General features: G+C 39.8%; 1 protein-coding gene across 2 annotated transcripts in view; it reads left to right on the top strand.

The window, feature by feature from the left end:
- Positions 1-19,122, top strand: part of TMEM19 (transmembrane protein 19) — a 521,036-nt gene that overhangs the window by 369,629 nt on the left and 132,285 nt on the right. For both annotated transcript variants that reach the window (XM_044056997.1, XM_044056998.1), the window contains one exon: positions 16,728-16,937. In XM_044056997.1, coding sequence (XP_043912932.1) covers positions 16,728-16,937 — 210 coding nt within the window. The remainder of the gene's footprint in view (positions 1-16,727; positions 16,938-19,122) is intronic.

Below are 19,122 nucleotides of genomic sequence, written 5' to 3'. Positions count from 1 at the left end.
TTTTTAAGGCTGAAGGCTATTTATAGACCTGTGTGGCCTAAATAACTTAATCGGCAAAGAAGCTTTTTTTGTGGTCATGGTGTAGTTGATCCTTCCCTTTTCTTTTTTTTCCAAAGAAGACTAGATGTTTTCTTTGCACAACCAAGATGCCTTTTTTAACAGCAGAATTACCAGAGTGCAAGATGTTTTTTTCTCTCCTGTTCTGTGTAGGACCCATCATTACCAGTTCTCAACCATTTCATTTGGTCTCATGTCAGAATTCCTGGTGTTCACCGTATGCACGTCCATTGTGGTAATTGATCCGAGACTGCAAGGAGCCAAGGTCATCCCATATGTAGGCAGCTGGCTTCTAATTGCACAAAAGATTAGTCTCTGACTAATTTACTCCACTGGAGCATGTGATTTCATTATTCCATTCTGTCGGAATTACAATCATTTATACAAAGTCACATTTGAGCTGCTGTCATCTGGTCATATTCATTGTCTGCAACATGAATTCACAAGTAAACAGCATACATTCCTTGGAAGATGAGAATGCTCTGATCTTAAATTCTCAAAAGTTTCCTACCCATGTCTGCCTCAGGATTTAAGGTCTCATGGCAGCATCAGTGTCTATAGTGCCACTTGCCAGATTTCATATGTGGGTGTCGCAGTGGATGTTACAAGTACAGTGGTCTTAGAATCCTGCTCCGTTGTACCATGTCATTCAGATGTCAAAGGTATGCGCCTTCCAAATGTATCCACTTACCCACTCCATTAGTGGCAGTCATTGCAATTCATTGTGCCTGCGCATATCAATTATTTTGAAGATGAGGGCATTTTTTTCTACCCCTTCAATCCTTAAGAATGCATTGCCCACTGGTCTTATTGCCATCCACTTGTACAATATTGTTGTGGTCTGTTTTATATCCCACCATTTTCTACCTTGGGTGTACACTACATAAGGTTGACTGCATGATTTCTGTAATTTCATTAGCGAGCAGCATCATTTCTTTTCTTCTAGGGCAGTCTGGACTACTTTTCCCTCACAGAAATCTCACGCTCACAAAGATCTGTTTTCTTTCAGGGCTACAGGCAAGGTAGTTGGCCCTTTTCTAACTCTCATTCCAATTATACTTGATTACCCTGCACATATTTTGATCAGACCTCAGTTATTCCTCTTTCAAAGTGTAGTTAGCTGTCATATAGTTCCATAAAGGCCACACCTCATTATCCTTAGCATCATTATAGATGTGCAAAGCTTTCTCAAAAAAGCTTTCCTACTGAGACTGCCCCTGATTGAGTTAATGCCATCTTAGAATGTATATTTTGCATGTTAGAGAAGCTAACTTTACCTCCTTTTGAACCAATTTCTGCAGACTTGACATGCCTTTCTTTGAAGAGATTTTTTTCAGATAGCTGTTTACTTCCACCAGAGGAGTTTCTGAGCTGAGTACTTTATTCATTCAGCCTCCATATCTGTCATTTGAGAGAGCCGGGATCACTCTCTGAACTGACTCTTCCATCATATCAAAAGTGGTTAGCGTCCAACCTTAATCAGTGTATCTTATCTGTTTGTGTTACTTTGGCAGTGCCAAACCAGAGAGAGTATGTTCTGTATTGTATTGTATAGATGTGCATTACTGAGAATACAAAACTGATCTTAAATGTAGCCCACAATTTATTACTTTCTCCCACAGAAAGATTAGACAGCATCCAAAGTGATTTTAACCTCATGGGTTTCTGGCTACAATCTGTTCTGTTAAACATGTAAAGTACTTCTCTTCTGTCTGTCCCAAAGTGTTATTCTCCAGAACATTTGCTCCTTCTAAAGTTTTTATTTTCAGGAATACAGCTCTAAGTTATGTTTGTGCATTGCCTGCGTGATCTTCTGCCAACATTTTGGTAAGGCACTACAAGCTGAATGTAGTATCCAGGTTTTACTTTGTGGCCACAGGTATGTTCCCAAAAGGAAGACCAACCAAGAGGATTAGCTTGGGGCTCTGTCCTACTTATTTTAGAAGATGGACTCTTCTTGACAGATATGAAAGATGTGTACTTACCATAATGATAGATCTGGAACAGCAAATACATTTTCCGTAACATACCCACTCATCTTCCTCCACCTTTGGCATAATAGCTTTTGAGCCTCAGTTTTCCAAATGCTGGCATTTAATACTTTATTTATTGACATTTGTTTACCAGGAAAGTCCAGCTGGATAATTTTATCCATTTTCAGCCATAGCAGCAGTGAGAAAAGCTCCACAAGTAAAAACAGAAAATGCCTATACATGGGTGAAACTGATGTCAAATATTGATTCACAAGTAACATGTTGAATAATACACACAAACCATCATTAATACAAGACAGATACAATAACATGTAACATTGAAACATGTTGACATGTTATAAGTGCTAGAGTTTACAGTGGACTGGAAAGAGGAGAGGGAGCGGGGAGAGTGAGAAAATAATGTTTTAGAGGTAGTGTGTGGAGTAGGTATGGAAGGCAGGATAAATGAGTAAAAGCAAGATTAAGTGTAATGGAAATAAGAGTATGAGAAATAAAATGAGGAAAAGGAGAGCTAGGATGTGTATGAGTCTCTACTTCCAATGAACAAAAGGTTATATGAACGAATCCAAAATTACTGAGACAAAGTTAATGAAACTGCATAAAACCGAAAATTTACAAACCCAAAAACACATAACAAAAACTGCTTCCCCGGGCACCTCCAACCAATGCATTAAGCTATTGTCTTAGAAAAAAAATAAGTAAAAACCCTCCGGTGTACTTGCATAATAAAATAACTTGCCCTAAACTGGAATCACAACATCCCACAATTCTGTACTGATTTAAAGAAATACTACATAAAAATTTTATTAAAAACATACCTGCCATGCTGATCTAAGCACAAGTGACCGTAGTCTGAGTAACTTACAAGTTAAATGGACTTATAAAAACATATAAAGACTGCAAATATATTTCTACCTTCGTTTTAGCAGAGGGGCTTCACCCCCACAAGCCTACATAATAAATATACCAACTCCGAGATCGCACTGTTTTACACTGTAAGTACCTTAGTTTCATTTATGTGGGATTCAGGTGTATACATTTTCGGTTTTATGCAGTTGCGTTAACTTTGTCTTGGTAATTTTGGATTAGTTTATATGAGCTTTCTCTGATATGAAGTAGACCCGTGTACAAGTACTAGAGGAGAAAGAGCTGAAATTCTAGCCATGTGAGCAACAAGTGCAAAGCCAGGAGTCTGAGAATAATTAGTTTAGTTTCAGTTTAAATAAATGAATGCTACATATTGCTCTGATTGGTGCAGGATTTTATTCCAGAGTTGTGCTATACAGTGTGAGTACAGACTTTGACCGCAACTTTTGTAAGGCTTTTAGATGTCAAGTAAATTTTTGTCAAAAGATCGAAGTTGACGATTTGGGAGGTTGTTGTGGAGAGTTATACTTATAACTGGGCAGGAAGTGGGTTGAAATATAATTTTGTTTTCAGATAAGTTGGGTATAATTTAGTTGGTGGGATAATTTTAACCAATTTAGAGTTTTTAGTGCAGAACAAAGTGTCCTGTGACTTATATGAGGTGCAAAACTTGCTGCCTTGTAACAGTCTTCTAGTTTAGATTTCATGGTGGGCCTGGAGGTTAGTCAAGATGGGAGAACCATACAATAGAGAGGTATCTAGTGGCAAGAGAAACTCTGGTAGATGCTGTAAGGATTTTTTTGGATCTATGTAACATTCTTAGTTTCTGGTGATTTTTAATATTCCTCTGTATGTTTTCATCTATTGTAAACCCCAGCAGTTTTGTATGGGATACTACTGCAGTTGACTTATTGTTTAGGCTCACTTCATATCCGGAGTGATTAAGCACCTGTGTGTACATTATGGAATAAGGGTCAGGGCTTTGCTGGCTTGGGATAGTTTGACTTGCCAAGAGATCCTGTTGCCTGCTGGCCTTAGTTTTGTTGTTTATGGAAGATGGACCTGTATTTCAGCACTGGTACATACACAACTTTCAATTTTATATAGTTAGGAAGCTGCACTTTTCTCTAATATGACAAATATAACAAAGATTCCAATGGAATGGTTAGGCTTAATTCTAATAAAATTGTAGCCACACTGGCTGTTTTGTTCATAAATGTCTCAGTTAAAGATATCTATGAAGCTTTGGCAGGGGTCTGTATCCACACATTATGAACTTTTGCAAACTGGGTTTCCAGTACAGAGCTAAAAGAGGTTTAATTTCATCTTTACTGCTTGATGTCATTAGTGACTTCCTTCTTTTCTTCCTTGGGTTGGCTTGATAGATTGTCTGCTGTTCTAGTTAGCAGTAAGGTATCTATGCAGTGGCAGATATCTCTTATGAAGAGGAAAGTGCAGTTTTGTGAGGCACTGATTATAACATACATCCTCAGATAATTTAGATGTCTGATGCTGTGTCAATCCCTAACATCCTTACCGTTTTCCTCTGTGCTTTATTGTCTACTCATTATATGCATGTTTTATGGATTTTATGAAATACTTTGAAGTAGCCGAAATGTTTCCTTTGTTATCAATATATTGTCATATTACATTCAAAGAGTAGTGTTATTTATATGTGCAGTATATAAATTTTCTAGTTGCTTAACATGATTGGTAAGAGCTCAGTTTTAGTTACTAACACTTATAGTTCAATATTTTTCTTTAATTTTTGACCCCTGCTCCCAATGCTGATCATCTCTTTTTGTCCTTCCTCAGTTGGCCTGCTTATTCCTTCTTAGAATGCAAGAGCTGAGGAGGATATGATACTGTTGACCCTGGCAGGGATTTTTTTTTTTTATTAATGCTGGATAATGAAGCAAGGATAGGGGATGTGGTTTCCTTAACTGATAGGGAAACGTGCAGTGATGCCTCAAGCACATCATGTGCTCATTCCTAATCTGTGGCCATAAGCCAGTCTGCTCCAAACTCCACCCCCCCCCCCCTTGCTGTGACTTAAGCAGTGTACATGTAAACACTTTTACCCTCCAAATTTTGCCAGGGGTTGCTCATCTATGGCAAGAACTGTCCTGTCTCAAGGAAAAGGCGCTGGTGTCACCTGTCTAGTCCCACCTGCTACTTGAGCTCTGGTCTACTAGGTCACAGTCAGGTTTCTAGCCTTCTTGTGGCACAGAGGCTTTCTGTATTTCTATATTGTTCATTTAAGTAAAAAAACAAATGATTTAGGCCGTACAATGTAGTAATTCTGAATTCCAGAATTCTCAGAATGCAGTACACGCATAAGGAGCTTCCTGGTTTATTTCTGTCCCTGCCCTTTGTGTTTATCAGCTGCTCAGTATTTCTCCGCACACTCCTTAATGACTCTGGTATGACCTACTAGAGTATAACATAGGTTATTCTTGTACACCAGGGATTTTTTTTTATCTGATGTTGTCATTTCCAGCCATTCCTGTACTGATGGGTTTCAAATCCAACCTCAGATCTGACTTAGACCACTTTTTTCAGGCTTGGGATATGAAACTTAGGCTCATTCCCCTACCTTCAATCCCCTCTACCCCAATATTATCAGGTCTGGATTGCTGCTCATAGAGTACAGACATGGTCTGTTAGCTCAGGCTTTAATTCAACTATGTGCTTCTTTTTCTAATATTTCATACTGTAAAGTATTTGGTGTTTCTCTGCTGTTGGTCTTTTTTTAACAGAAGTTCCTTCCCTTCTCCTAAACAAAAAAAAAAGAAACTCTATGCTTCCTTTGTGCCTTTGTTGTGTGTTTACTTTTTTACTGGTAACTGGTAAAATTTCTAGTAGTTGATACCAGTGTTTGTTGTCTTTTCATATATACACCAGTTTCTTTGTCTGTGTTTCTCCTTTCCCACCAGATGCCCCCTGCCAGACTGGTTCTTCAACTTGTAGTTTTAGTCAACTTAGTCCGTCTGCCAGTGTATTTAATTTTCCTGTCTGGAATTGAGCTTGTAGGTGCACTTGGTAGCTCAAAGCTGTGTTCCACAATGCCATGGCTAGTCTGCAGAGGGGGTAAGAATGTGTACCCCCCTGCTTGTTTATGTACCACATAACAGTGGTGTTGTCCATCTTTACCATTAGTTGTCCTGGAAGAATGTGGTCCTTGAAGGCTGTCAGAGCATTCTGTACAGCTAACATTTCTTTTTGATTGATATGCAGATGCATTTGACTTGGGTTCCATTTGTCCTGAATGCACTTCCCTGCCAGGTGAGCCCCCATGCATAGTCTGAGGCACCTGTTGTTAATGTTTGGGCGGCAGGGGGTGGTGTGAAAGGCAGTCCCTTGCTGTGATGGCAGACCTCTGCCCACCATAGGAGCTCTAGGCATAGGCAAGGTATGATGGGAATCACTGTTTCCAGGTCTTGAGAATGTTGACACTATAGGCTTTTCAGATACCACTGTAGTTTCCTTATATGCAGTCTTGCATATGGAATTAGAAGAATGCAGGAGGCCACGAACCCCAAGGCTTACAGTATTTGTCTTGCAGATAAGCAGGGTTTTTGTGGCCACTTGTGTGAAGCAGTTTGTCAAATGAATTTGTTTCTCTGGCATGAGGTAAGCCATCTGGGAAGTTGTATTCAAGCTTGCTCCCAGGAATATAATTTGTTGACAGGGTACCAGGTGTGATTTTTTTTGTTTATGGTGTACCCCAGACAAGTTAGAACCCTTTGTACAAAGGCCAGATGATTCATAAGTATGTCCTGGCTTTCTGCCTGAATTAGACAATCGTCCAGGTATGGGTACATTTGAATATTTCTTTGCCTGCAAAATGCAATAACTGGAGCTAGGCACTTTGTGAATACCCTGGGCGCAGTAGATAAGCTAAAGGGCAGTGCAGAGAACTGATAGTGCGTGCAGCCTGCTTTGAAGCGTAGGTATCTTCTGCAAGATTCTCTGATTGGGATGTGCAGGTATGCTTCTTTTAAATCTAGTGTTGCCAACCAGGCATCTTTGCCTAGCATAGGAAGTAATTGGTGAAGAGTCAGCATCTTGAATTTTGGAATCTCCAAAAAGGTGTTTAGAGTAGACAGGTCCAAGATAGGATGCCAAGAATAGTCTTTTCTGGGTGCCAGGAAAAGTCTCGACTAGAAACCTTGTCCCTTTTCCTCTTCTGGTGCCAGTTGAGTAGCCCCCATGCTTGAGAGAAAGTACTTGTTTTTGGGCCTACTGATTTGGAGGTAGGTCCGGCCACCCACTTGGTGATGGCAACGTGTGGAAGTGAAATCTCTATCCCTGGGACACTATATTTAAAACCCATTTGTCCTGGGTAATGAGTTTCCACTTCTTTGCATGAAGAGCAATCTTTCCTCCCAAAGGGGCAGTCAGTTGAAAAGTGCTTGAAAATTTTAAAAGGAAGTCACAGACAGTTTACCATAGGGGGGAGTCTTATTATTCCCAGATTTGGAAGTGGAGGCCCCCCACTGCTTAGGTCTGTGTGTCCTCTGGGACTGAAACCTGGGGTTTTTGCTCAGTCTGGGTTTGGCTTGAGAAGACCTGGAAGGGGCTGGAAAGGACCAATTCTTAGAGGGGCAGTGCCTACTAAATCTAGGAGACTGAACTTGTAAAAAATCTTTAACAGTTTGCATAGATTTAGCTTTATCTTCCATCTTTTTAAGAACCTCCTCAGCTTTGTTGCCAAACAAGCGGTCCTGATTTAAAGGAGCATCCAACAATTTAGCTTTAACATGATCAGGCAAGGATTGCTCCTTGAGCCAAGCATGCCTTCTGAGCACAGACCCAGTAACAGCAGCCCTGCAAGAGGCCTCTAATGAATCAAAACCACATTGCAAAGTTTGTTTTCCAACTTGTTCAGAAGAATGCATTAAATCCTGCAATTCTTTACTTTCCACACAGTCAGGACTCAACATCATTTTCTGTTTAAGCAGTCCAATAACATGTTGCTAATACTTAACATATGAAACTGGCAGTTTAATGCCCTAATGGCCAAGGTTGCAGAAGTGTAAACCTTCTTACCCATCTATCCAGCGCCCTGGAGTCTCTATCAGAAGGTGTAGGATTTTTAGCAGTAGAGGCCTTAATGCCCTTGGGCCCCTGTGAAATAGTCTCTGGATCTGCAATAGGATTTTTAAAAAGGAACTTGTGGGACTCGGGAACCCTGTAGTATCTGTCAGGTTTTCTGGGAGCAGGAGGCAGGGAATCAGGGGCCAAACTAGATTCCGAGAAAGCATCATCAACAATGTCTAGTACAGGAGGAATAGCTAAAGGCCTATGCTGAGGTAGGAGAAGGAAATCCCTAAGCCTATTTTTTGATTCAGAAAAATCCTGGCTTTCCCAGTGGAAATGCTCCCTTAGAGTAAGTAAGGTTTCCCCAAAAGAAAAATCCTCAGGAGGGGAAACAGATGGAATGGAGTCCTCTGCATCAGAATCTTCATAAGTAAATAAGGGTAAATTCAGATCATCAGAAGAGTCAGAAAAAAACAGAATCCTGATCAGAAGATTCATAATCAACTTCAGTCCTAGGCCTCTTTAGAAAGGGGGGGGGGGTTGGCTACCCCTGATTAGAGGTATTAGATCTTCAGCCATTCTTATAATTTGTTTTTAGGCATAGAGGCCTGAGCATGTGGCCTGGGCATCGGTTTTTTAGGCATGGATCGAGATTTAGGCCTAAGTAAAGAAGAAGGCGTCAGTTTAATATGCAAGTTTGTAGGCCTGAATACACCCTCAGAAGCCAGTGCCTGCACAGCGGCTCCAGACCCATCCAAGGTAGAGACATCCGCGGGTTCCATAGTTTAAGCATCTCGTGGCATACCGGCTTCTGAATGGGTCTCAGTAGAGGCCTACGAATCAGAAGTAGTGGGTAAAAGGGGCTGCGAAAGCACCTCACTGAGTACCGGCGAACTGGTGACTGGCTTAGGAGAAGTGTCGTCGGCAGTTTTGGACCTCGGTGGCCTGTCTCTGTCTTTATCTTTGCATTTTTTTGGAATCCCGGTAGTCAGATGGCTAACCGACGACATTTCTGGATAATTAAACCGAGAACCAAAATATTTAGAGGCGAAAATATATCGACAACAGATAGTGCGCTGATTAAATAAAGCACAAAACTGACAGCAAGGTATGTCGTGGTCAGGGCCTAGGAATATAGTACGAATGAAAATCTTTGAGGTATTTGCTTTCCACAAGTAATGCAATTATTAACTTTTACTGACATCTGTAAGGAGCAAGAAAAATAGTTTCCCCAATGGGGTACTTAGTTTTAGTTGAAGACTTTGGTTCTGAAACTCGAAAATGGAAATTTCAGGAGTTGGCCGACCGGCGCTTGCGAACTGCTTCTGCTTCAGGTACCGCACGGCAAGAAAGACTGATGTAATGGCGTCAGCTGCATGTTTTATACCCCTGATGACCTGATGTCATGGAAGAAGGGACAGCGACCAACGCAGGACCCAAGACTTTGTTAATCAGGCCAGCTGAGGGCTACTTGCAAGCAGATAATCCTAATGTAATGATGGCAGCAACAGTGAATACACTTGAACATCTACATTTATGGTAAGTGTACACAACTGTACTTTTCTTGACCCCCCCCCCATTTCAACATCATCCTTTTCCACTTTGAATTATAGTTTTCTGCTTGCACTATCTATAAGAGCCTTAACTGTATAGCTCTGAAATACCCATTCAAATTGGGTAATCCCAGTCTGCCCTGTTCTACTGGAAGAATCAGCTTTTCCCAATTGACTCCTGCTGTCTTCCCTCCTAGATAAACTCCTTCATCTCTATTAATTGCTGTCCACAATTTCTCCTCTGCTTGATGAAAATATTCCTGACCTGTGTATAAATCTAAAGGGACTAAAATATTCCAACTGCTTGTATCTTACTATCCATAACCATATAACAAAGCTTCCATTTTCTCAATTTTTGTATTATCTTTTGTTTACTTTCTTCTCGCATATCCTTAGCTGCCACACCACAATAGAATTGTTTTTACTTCATACTCCTAAATACTACACACAGTTTACTGCTATTACCTTTGTTTTAGCGTCATTAAATTTGTAAACCAAAAATATTTGAAACTGTCTCAAAATGTTCCACAACGCTGTAATGTCTCTTTCTGGTTTTGTCAGGTATAAAATATCATCTGCAGATAGAGCCAGCTTTTCTTGACTACCATACCAATTATATCCTTGAATTTCTGAGTCCCTTATTTTCTTTGCCAGTGGTTCTAAATATAATTTAGGTAACAAAAGGGAAAGGGGACACCCCTGCCTGGTTTCTCTGCTGAAGCAGAGATTACCAGAGAGGACCCCACCCACTTTAATTTTCACCTCCGATCCCTCATATATCCTCCTAATCAACCTTATAATTTTTTTTCAGGAAATGCAAATGCTTCCATTGCCCTGCTCATAAAGCCCCAGCTTACTCTGTCAAATGCTTTCTCTGCATCAAGACCCACCAACAGCAATGGTATCTTTTTACATTCTGCTTCCATCTGGATCATCAGTGTTCTGTTAATGTTGTCTAATGTTTGCCTCCCCTCCACAAAACCACATCCATATCTATCAGTTTTGGTATTATTTTTGTCATTCTTTTAGCCATTATAGACATGAATACTTTATAATCATGGTTTGGTATTGAAATGGGTTATATGAAGCTGGGTCTGATGGATCTTTACCCTCTTTAGGTATTACAGCTACCATTGCTTTCTTCCAGGATGTTGTTACTTCTCCTCCTCTTAAAATACTATTAAACAAAATCTTCCAGATCTTTATCAGTTTTTTTCCTCCTAGCTTCCAAACTCCACAGGAATACCATCTATTCCTGGGGACTTTCCTGTAGATTGGTTATAAATCACAATTTTTATCTCATCTCCTCCTATCCTAACCATCAGTAATTGAGCCTCATCTGCCTCTAACCTTGGCATATTTAATTCTTCCATAAAAATTTCCATTTGTATCTTTTCTTGATTACTGTATTTCCCTGCTTTATACAGACTTTCATAGAATTTCCGAAATATTTCTAATACCGCTACAGAATCTGTTGTTACCTTCCTTGCTATAGACTCCATAAGGTTGGCAAAAGCTCTTCCTACTTTCTGTTGCCTGAGTCATTGTTCTAAAAGTTTTTGTGCTGTACTGTAATTATCAAAAAAACAGTTGCTTAACAGCAATCTTTTATTTTATTCCCCTCCCCATTGTTAAACTCCACCTTAATTTTATCCCACTCCCTAGCTATTTTTTTCAGGAAAAAAAATCTTTCCTCTCTAATAGCTCCTGAATAACCTCCACTACCCATTCCTTAATTTCCTCTCTTTTCATCAGATAGGTGGTAAAGCACCAGTGTCTCAGTTTTATTTCATTACCCTGTGTTTTTATTTTAGGTATTATTGGCGAATGATCTGAAATAGTTATTGGGTGTGTATCAAGACCTTCAGTTAAATGCACATGTTCCTGTAAAATGTAAATTCTGTCTAGCTTTACCCAGTTTTTATATCATGGGAAATAATGTGTAAATTCACTCAGAACTCCTTTTACTGAATTCACATATTCCACGCCAAATATTTTCATAAATTTCTTCAAATATCTACCCTCCTTTGTTATATTTCCCTATTGGGCCCCCGTGACACATTTTCACCATTTTAAATTACTTTCTACTCCCCACCTATAAGTAAGATTCTTTCCTGAAAAATGATCATTTCTCCTAGAATTTTCTTAAGCTCCATTATAGTAGTTTTAGGTGGAATATAAATACATGCCAGTGTAATACTCCTCCCAGTGGTTTCTTGTCACATCCATTTGAGCCTATGTCATTTCTTACAAAATGTTTTGTTTTATTGAAAGCCCTCAAAAAATACCTCCTAATACTTATTAACTTAATACTAACACACAAAACTATGTACATCTTCAAATACATAAGTTTTACCCTCCTAACAGGATCAAAAGTCCCAAACTAACAGCCATATTCTCAGACTTCAGTTAACCTAAAAGAAAGGTTAAACATGCTAAGTTGCATGGTGCAGCCTGTGCTTCTACTAAGTGCTAATTTGTTTTGTCTTTTCATTATAGCTCTCCCAGCTGGGAAAATTCCCCGAATGCTTTCATAGAACATTATGTCCTAGCCAATTTCTCTTCTCATTTTTTTTTCTTTAGCCAATCACTCTCAACCAGCCTGTAGCCAGTTTCTCTTTATCAGATTGTCTCCATGGAAGCATGAAGACCAGCTGCAGAATTACTACTGAGCATACTTGAATTTGCTAGAAAAAAATAGTCATAATGTTCACTATTCCTTTTCATTTACTTTCTTACTCTTAGATCGATTTAGTAACAAGTTTTAAGGTCCTTAATCCAGTCATTTCCCCATAAGTTGTGTGAAGCTTTCCTGAGAAGTACCTTTCTTAGACCTCCAATCAAGGATCCTACTCCCCCTTGGGAAATGACTGTCTTACTACAAACCTTAACCCAAGCCCCTTTTGAACCGACTGCCGTGGTGGACTTAAATTTTCTGTCTTAGAAAATCCTTTTCCTGGTAGCAATTACTTCAGCTAGAAGAGTGTCAGAGCTCCATATATTATGTTCCACAAGGACAGGGGTTCTTTACACACCAGTCCCTCCTTTTTGCCTAAAGTATTTACACAGAATTTGTTCAATGAAAGTATTAATTTTCCAGTCTTTCCAAATTTTTCAAATAAAGGAGAATGCATATTTCATTTATTTGATGTTCACAATTACATTTCTGCCCTCATTGAACCAAACCTTTCAGGAAGTCAAACCAATTGTGTGCGTCTTTTTCTAAAGCCAGGATGGGTCAAAGCATGTCAAAGGTTTCCTTAGCTAGATGGTCGACTAGCTGTATCTCCCATCTATTTAAGCTAAAAATTCTAGCTTTAACTAAGATGCCAAAAGCACATGCAATTTCCACTTCTTCGACCTTCTTTTCTTGGGCAATTGATGACATTTATGCCATTTGGTCTGATGTTCATACCTTCATTTCCCATTACAGATTGGATTTTCTTTCCAGAGATAAGGGAGGCTTTTAGTTCTGCCGTCCTTCAGAACATCCTTCCATGAGTCCACTCATGGAGCTAAGTAGCTGGAGACTCCATCCCATCAGTTGAGGAATGGACGGAAAAGACATCAGATACAAAAGTTATGTACTTGTAATCAATCTGTGTTGTCTGTTTCCATCCTTCTTCAACTTCTTTCCGTCCTTCCCCCTTCCATTTCATGGATTTTTTCCATGGCTTCTGTTATGACTGTATGGGCTACCATTGGCACATGATTTCATGTTGTTGCAGTTCCAGTACAGATTTTCTCCTATTCTGTCATGCATCTTTCTGCTACCATTGTCTGTAATAACACCTTATTTATATGTTAAGGACAAGAGGGGATTATGGATAAGAGGAGAAGCCTGAGCTATGGATCCTGTGTCTGAAAAAAAGTGTCTGAAGTCCAGTCCGAAGCTCATCTGTTAAGGAAGGACAGAAAAAGACAGCACAGATCTATCATTAAGGTAACTGCATTACTTTCATTTATGCCGTAGGAGCTGTTTGACAATCAGGCTCATCATCGCGTGTAGCATCACTTAACTTCAACCTCTCAATGCTGAATTCAGCAGCTACCTGCAATGAGATTACAGCACTATTGCCATCACAGAGGCAGTGCTATATCGCAGATAACCCACTGTCTGTGCTGGAACTGGCAAGACAGTGACTGCTGCTCCTTCCCTCCGATACTCAGCCAGATCCACCAGCTCCTGAAATGCTAATCAAAGTCAATTTCTGTGGGCCACAGTCAAATCTACAGCTCTGTGTGCTGTTAAGGAAGGTCATTAACTGGTTCATTTCTGGCTGATAGAGCTCTGTGATTATCCAGCAGTATCCACCTGAAAAGAATCTGTGCAATGGTAAGTATCCCAGATCTGATTCTGTCTTTTCTGTCCACTTCTTAATGGATGAGTTGTTGGATCCATTTCAGATCAAACTTCAGCCAGTTTCAGACTTGTCCGATCAAGACAAGTGCCAATCCTTTGTCATTTTCAGTATTTTTTTCTCTGGGGTTTATCCCCTGTTCATTCTTTCTTTTTTTTTTCTTGTGCCTTCCCTTATTCTAATATTAAGTGTTATGCTAGAATGATTCTTTATACCCTCTCTAACTCACCTGTTGGCACCTTTTAGTTGTTGTTTTTGTTGACAAAGATTTTTTACGTGTTATTCCTAGTGTTATAGTTGAAGTGCCCTAGGATTAGTTGTAGTTCTTTCTAATAAGGTGTATAGTATTTTTTCTGTGAAACTTTTATTGTGTGATCATTACTGTTATTATTAGCATTATTGTTATCTCATTGGATATTTGAAAAATTCTGAAACCTTCTTGCTTCAAAAAATGTGTGGCTTGCGGCCTCAAAATCCTCAAATCAGATGCATATGCCAAATGAATGTATTGTTTTGGGGCTGCCCACCTTGGCTGAATGATGTCCAATTTGTGCTGCATTTGAGCATAGAGCTCTTGTAGAGAGGAAAAACAAACTTGTTATTAAGGGAGTATTCCTTCCCTAAAACAACTACACTAAAATACAACCAGAAGACCAGTGACCCTAAACAAGCTTTATTAAGCATTGTTATGTAAAGAAACTGTTTTCATTTTAAAGTATGATACTTTGATGCCTAATGGCTTGAATGCAGGATATAATTGGAAAGTATTATTTTAAGGTAATTAGTGAATTATTTGCATTGGATTTTTAATTGCTAATTGAAGTGTTAATGAGTATGTATATTTAACTGACTGTAACTGATGCTTTTTTAATCTCTGTGAAGGCTTTTAAGCCAAGGTGCTAAGATTTGAATAAAGCTTGTTTGGGGTCACTGGCCTTCTGGTTGTATTTTAGTTTTACTCTTCCTTGCCTACACTGGAGAAGTTCCCCTTGCTCACTCCTCTGCTGCTTCTCCTTTTGCTAAAAAATCTGCAGAAAAATCCAGAACTGTAGAGAGCCATGATAAAGCCAAGGTTAACGAGAAATCTATAGAACCAAAAACAAAACAACTGTCCCATCATTGTTCCCTTTCTTTGGCTCTGGCCCTAAAGATTTTAAAGCCTTCAGATCTGACTTTCATGTCTGAACTTGTTCTTATAGGATCCAGTACTCCTCTCTTACTGGAGTCACACTTTTCACTGGAGCTTGTCTTACCCAAGCTGAGATCCCCCATCCTTCAGGAGAGGCCTCCCCATCAGATCTCTAGACCTTCCTCCACCACTTCCTCACTCCATTCAGTTTGGTCCTCCAGGAGTCTGTCAGAAGCTGACATGGATAGGATGGTGATGAAGTTCCTCAGGAAACAAATCCAGCTGGGGGTTTCTTCCAGCTTTGACCACTGTCAGGGCCAGGGCATGGTCCCATTCCACTCATCAGATTATTTCTCTTTCACCAATCCTTCCTTCAGAGTTAAGTCCTCCCCAGACCATCCCACTTGGGAGGTTCGTCAGAATCATAAGCGCAAAAGGAGATGCATTGACTCTCCACAGGAGTCCCTAACTGAAGTCACTGATTTCGATATGGGATTGGGGCCCCGTAGAGCCCCCCCCTTAAGGACATGTTGTTTGAAATACTTGAACTACTCAGAGAGAAAGGTGGTGATCCTCAGAAGCTCAGTCCCAAAAGGAATCAGTATTTCTATAGGCTTTTGGGGCTGGCCCTTCTACTTCTTTGTTGGCCCCTCCTGCAGACAAAATAGGAGAATAATTTCTAAATGGGCATGAAAAGAGACGGACATAGCCATGCCAGTCCTGTGTAAACCTGACGGATTTCTGGTTTCCCCAAAAGACAGTCCTGAAGCAAGGGTCTTGTCATTGATTACATGGTGGTGGGAGTCTCTGGCCTTGGACAGGTTTGAGAAAAGAGTCTATGCATCAGTGATCTTCGTCTTAAGGACACTAAATTTTCTGGCACATGTTTCACACTTCCAGAGGAATTTGACCAAAGATCTGTGCCGGCTTCTGTCCTTCCTCAGTTTCCCTCTCTCCTTCCCCCATCCTTGAATTTTTTCCATGACTCCTGGTGTGACTGATCTTATAGCTACTTTGGTTTCAACATACACTCCTCAAGTTCTGTGTTTGGCAGCTGTTTTTTCATCCTATTGGAGTATTTAGTGTTATAGGTCTGGGGTTAATTTCCTTCTCATTGGTAATGGGGCAAATTCGATCTCGGGTAATTCTCTTCTTGCACGGGGTTATGGATAAGGGGAGGAGCCTAAGCACAGGATCCAAAGTCTGAGAGCGGCCGAAGTCCAATCTAAGATTGATCTGATAACCAATCCACTGAGGAAGGACAGAAGCAGACGACACAGATCTATCATTATGGTAAGTATGTCACTTTCATTTCTTCAAAGATCTGCTGTTTATGACAAAGGTCTCTCATAACATTAATTCATAATTAGTACTTATAACTGCTTGTTATAGGTTCATAAGTAAGTACTAGGCTAGCTGCCCTTGCGTGCCATTTTAGGCCTAACCAGTGTACTCTCTTGTACTTGAAATAACTTATCCCATTTGGTTAGAGCTTGGCCTTACCCATTCCAGGGTCGATAATTATATATCTTTATTTAGTTAAAGGCATATTATTTAGAAGTGCATGTTTCATTTCTGTGCGAGAGTTCAACTTCTCCTACTGTGTATTTTTATCATTTAAAAGTTTGTTGAGAATATTACAAGTTAGAGACTAGTATCCAGAAAGAAGATGGCTGTAACTGTTGAGCTATAAAGTGTGTAATTATATGTATATTTTTCCTAGGTACAAATGGAGCTGTTACTGTTGTGGGCTTCCTTTCAAGCATCTTAGGTGGACTGTGTGTAGGCTTGGCTTACTTCATATCGCAGCTAATTTGTGTCAGTGATCTAGACATATCTGCTCCTCAGTGGCCCTTAATTGTATATGGTGCTTCTGCTGGCTTTCTTGGATCTGTCCTAGATTCATATATAGGTGCTGTCATGCAGTATTCAGGTAAGACTAGCATTTCTGTTATAAAAAAAAATCTATTTTCTGTGATGCATAACTTATTAGTGTTAAATGTTGTTTATTGATTAGGTCATTGTTTGACATCAGTAATTTAGGATGGCAATATTTATTTTGACAGTGAAGCCATTTCTTGTGAAATATGTGACACATTCTGCCATCACCATTTTGATTTTGCCTTTAAGTGATGACCTATCAACTTTGCTAATCATGACTACTGAGTTGTTAACAGCCTAGAATACTGAGAATTTAAACCTGTGCATAACCTGAACTGAACAGATGTGTAGTCAAATATTTTTTTTTCAAATTTTGATGCCTTTGCATTGTTCATTTCCTCCATGATCTATGTTCTTTTTAGCATAGCAATAGCTCTGTGTGCAGACTATGAGGCAAACTGAATTTTTGCTGCTGCAAGCCAAGGATGAATCCATTTTGTTTGTAGCCAGTCATAAGGTGCACAATAACCAGTTCAGGAATCTTGGCACACTGTGCAATTTCTTCCATGGATGTGTTCCAGCTCAAAAAGGAAAATCCACCTACTTTTTTAAACACTGTGTTGTAGACTAACCTCATACTTAGAGTGGTTGGTTTAGTATGTAACATATGATGATTCCTACTCCATATTACAAAACTCCTTGTCAGGTGACAAGACATGCCAGATCTTACTTGATATAGTTTGGTCACTTCAGCATCACAGCTGGCAATGATAGGCAGCAGCCACTTGACACCTTTAAGACTTTCACAGAGTCAAAAACTCCTGCTCTTGCTCCACACCTCTCCTTATTGCCAGATCTCATTTGCTGCAACTCTGCAAGCACTGAAAGGTACTTACATTTGATAAGGGTTTAGTAGTGATTTATACCCCCCCCCCAACATCCTTCTTAGTGTAGGTAAGATGCTTATTTCTCTCTCTCTCTCTCTCTCTCTCTTGCCAGTTTATTGCTTCTTCCTCTTGGCCCCTGTCAGCTTCTAGCTTCTTTCTTCTGATTCCCACCACTCACCCATGTTGTAGTTTGGTTCAAGCGTTTGCTTCTTAAGCAATGGGTGCTAATTTTTGTGATGATGTAGCTGCGTAACATGGATAAAGGTAAATCTTCAGGATTTAGAAAGTGCACTAACTGTGGCCACAGAGTTCACCCTCGAGAAATGCAAGCCCTGTACATTGTGTGCCTCTGTGAGTTATGTGAGAAATTTGGATGAAGAAAAAATAAGCTAATTATAAAGGGTTGTCATCTTCAGATTCATCTGTCAGTGCCAAGGCTAAAAAGGATAAGAGAAAACTTGATAGTACAATTTTACTAGTATGTTTAAAAAGTTCCCATCCTGCAGCTAAGGTTCTCATAATGGAAATTTCAGGTAAACTAAGTGCTCCTTCTGTTGGGTAAATTAGTGATGTTTCTTCAGCTCCTGGTGTATCCCATCTAGAAGTTGTAGTAGTTGATGATCTTCATTACCATAAAAGAGGCAGTAGCTTCTCTTCAGGAAAGGAGTTTTCTATATACTTGAGTGTCAGCAATCTTCTGTAATGTCATATTTTTTCTCCAGCTGCCTCCACAGCCCCTCCTTACATGTGGACTGGGACAGAATGATAAGCCACTGGTTAAGGTTCATATTGAAATGGTCATTCTCTCTTCCCCTTGGGCAGCAGAAGAAGGTGCCCTCCATCTTCTGTAGCTCCTTCCATGGGCTTATTTTCTACTCAGAACGCATTGAAACCAGTTTACTTGCTGTTGAAGTCATTGTCAATATTAGTCGCTTTCTTGCCTTTTGTGTCTACATGCCTTTCCATATTGGTGATTTTGGCACTGAGCCCCTTCAACGTCAGTGGGTCGGTACTAGCATCAACTCTGGCACCCTCATAACTACTCTAGGTGTTTCCCAACTTGGCATTCCACTTTTTGGTATCAGAGTTACCTTTGCTACTTGTGTTAGTCATACCATTGAGGTATGATCCACTTGAGTCTGCACTGACCTTTTTGGTACTAGATCCATCTCTGCTCTAGGGATCTTCAATGCTGAAACCATTGTATTGGTATCAGTGTCTTGAAACACTGTGAAGAAATGTTGTAGAGATGGTCATTGTCGCTCATCTGGTCAGGATAAAACAGACAAACACTTTGTTTCGGTTCAAGCAGCTTTATTATATACAAAGACATCAGGATCAAAGCTTAGT

The sequence above is a fragment of the Protopterus annectens genome, chromosome 15.part0 (assembly GCF_019279795.1).
Source record: "Protopterus annectens isolate FY-2018-M chromosome 15.part0, PAN1.0, whole genome shotgun sequence".
In the NCBI taxonomy this organism is placed as follows: Eukaryota; Metazoa; Chordata; order Ceratodontiformes; family Protopteridae; genus Protopterus; species Protopterus annectens.
The sequence above is the reverse complement of the archived record's forward strand: the minus strand, read 5'-3'. Positions and strand labels throughout refer to the sequence as shown.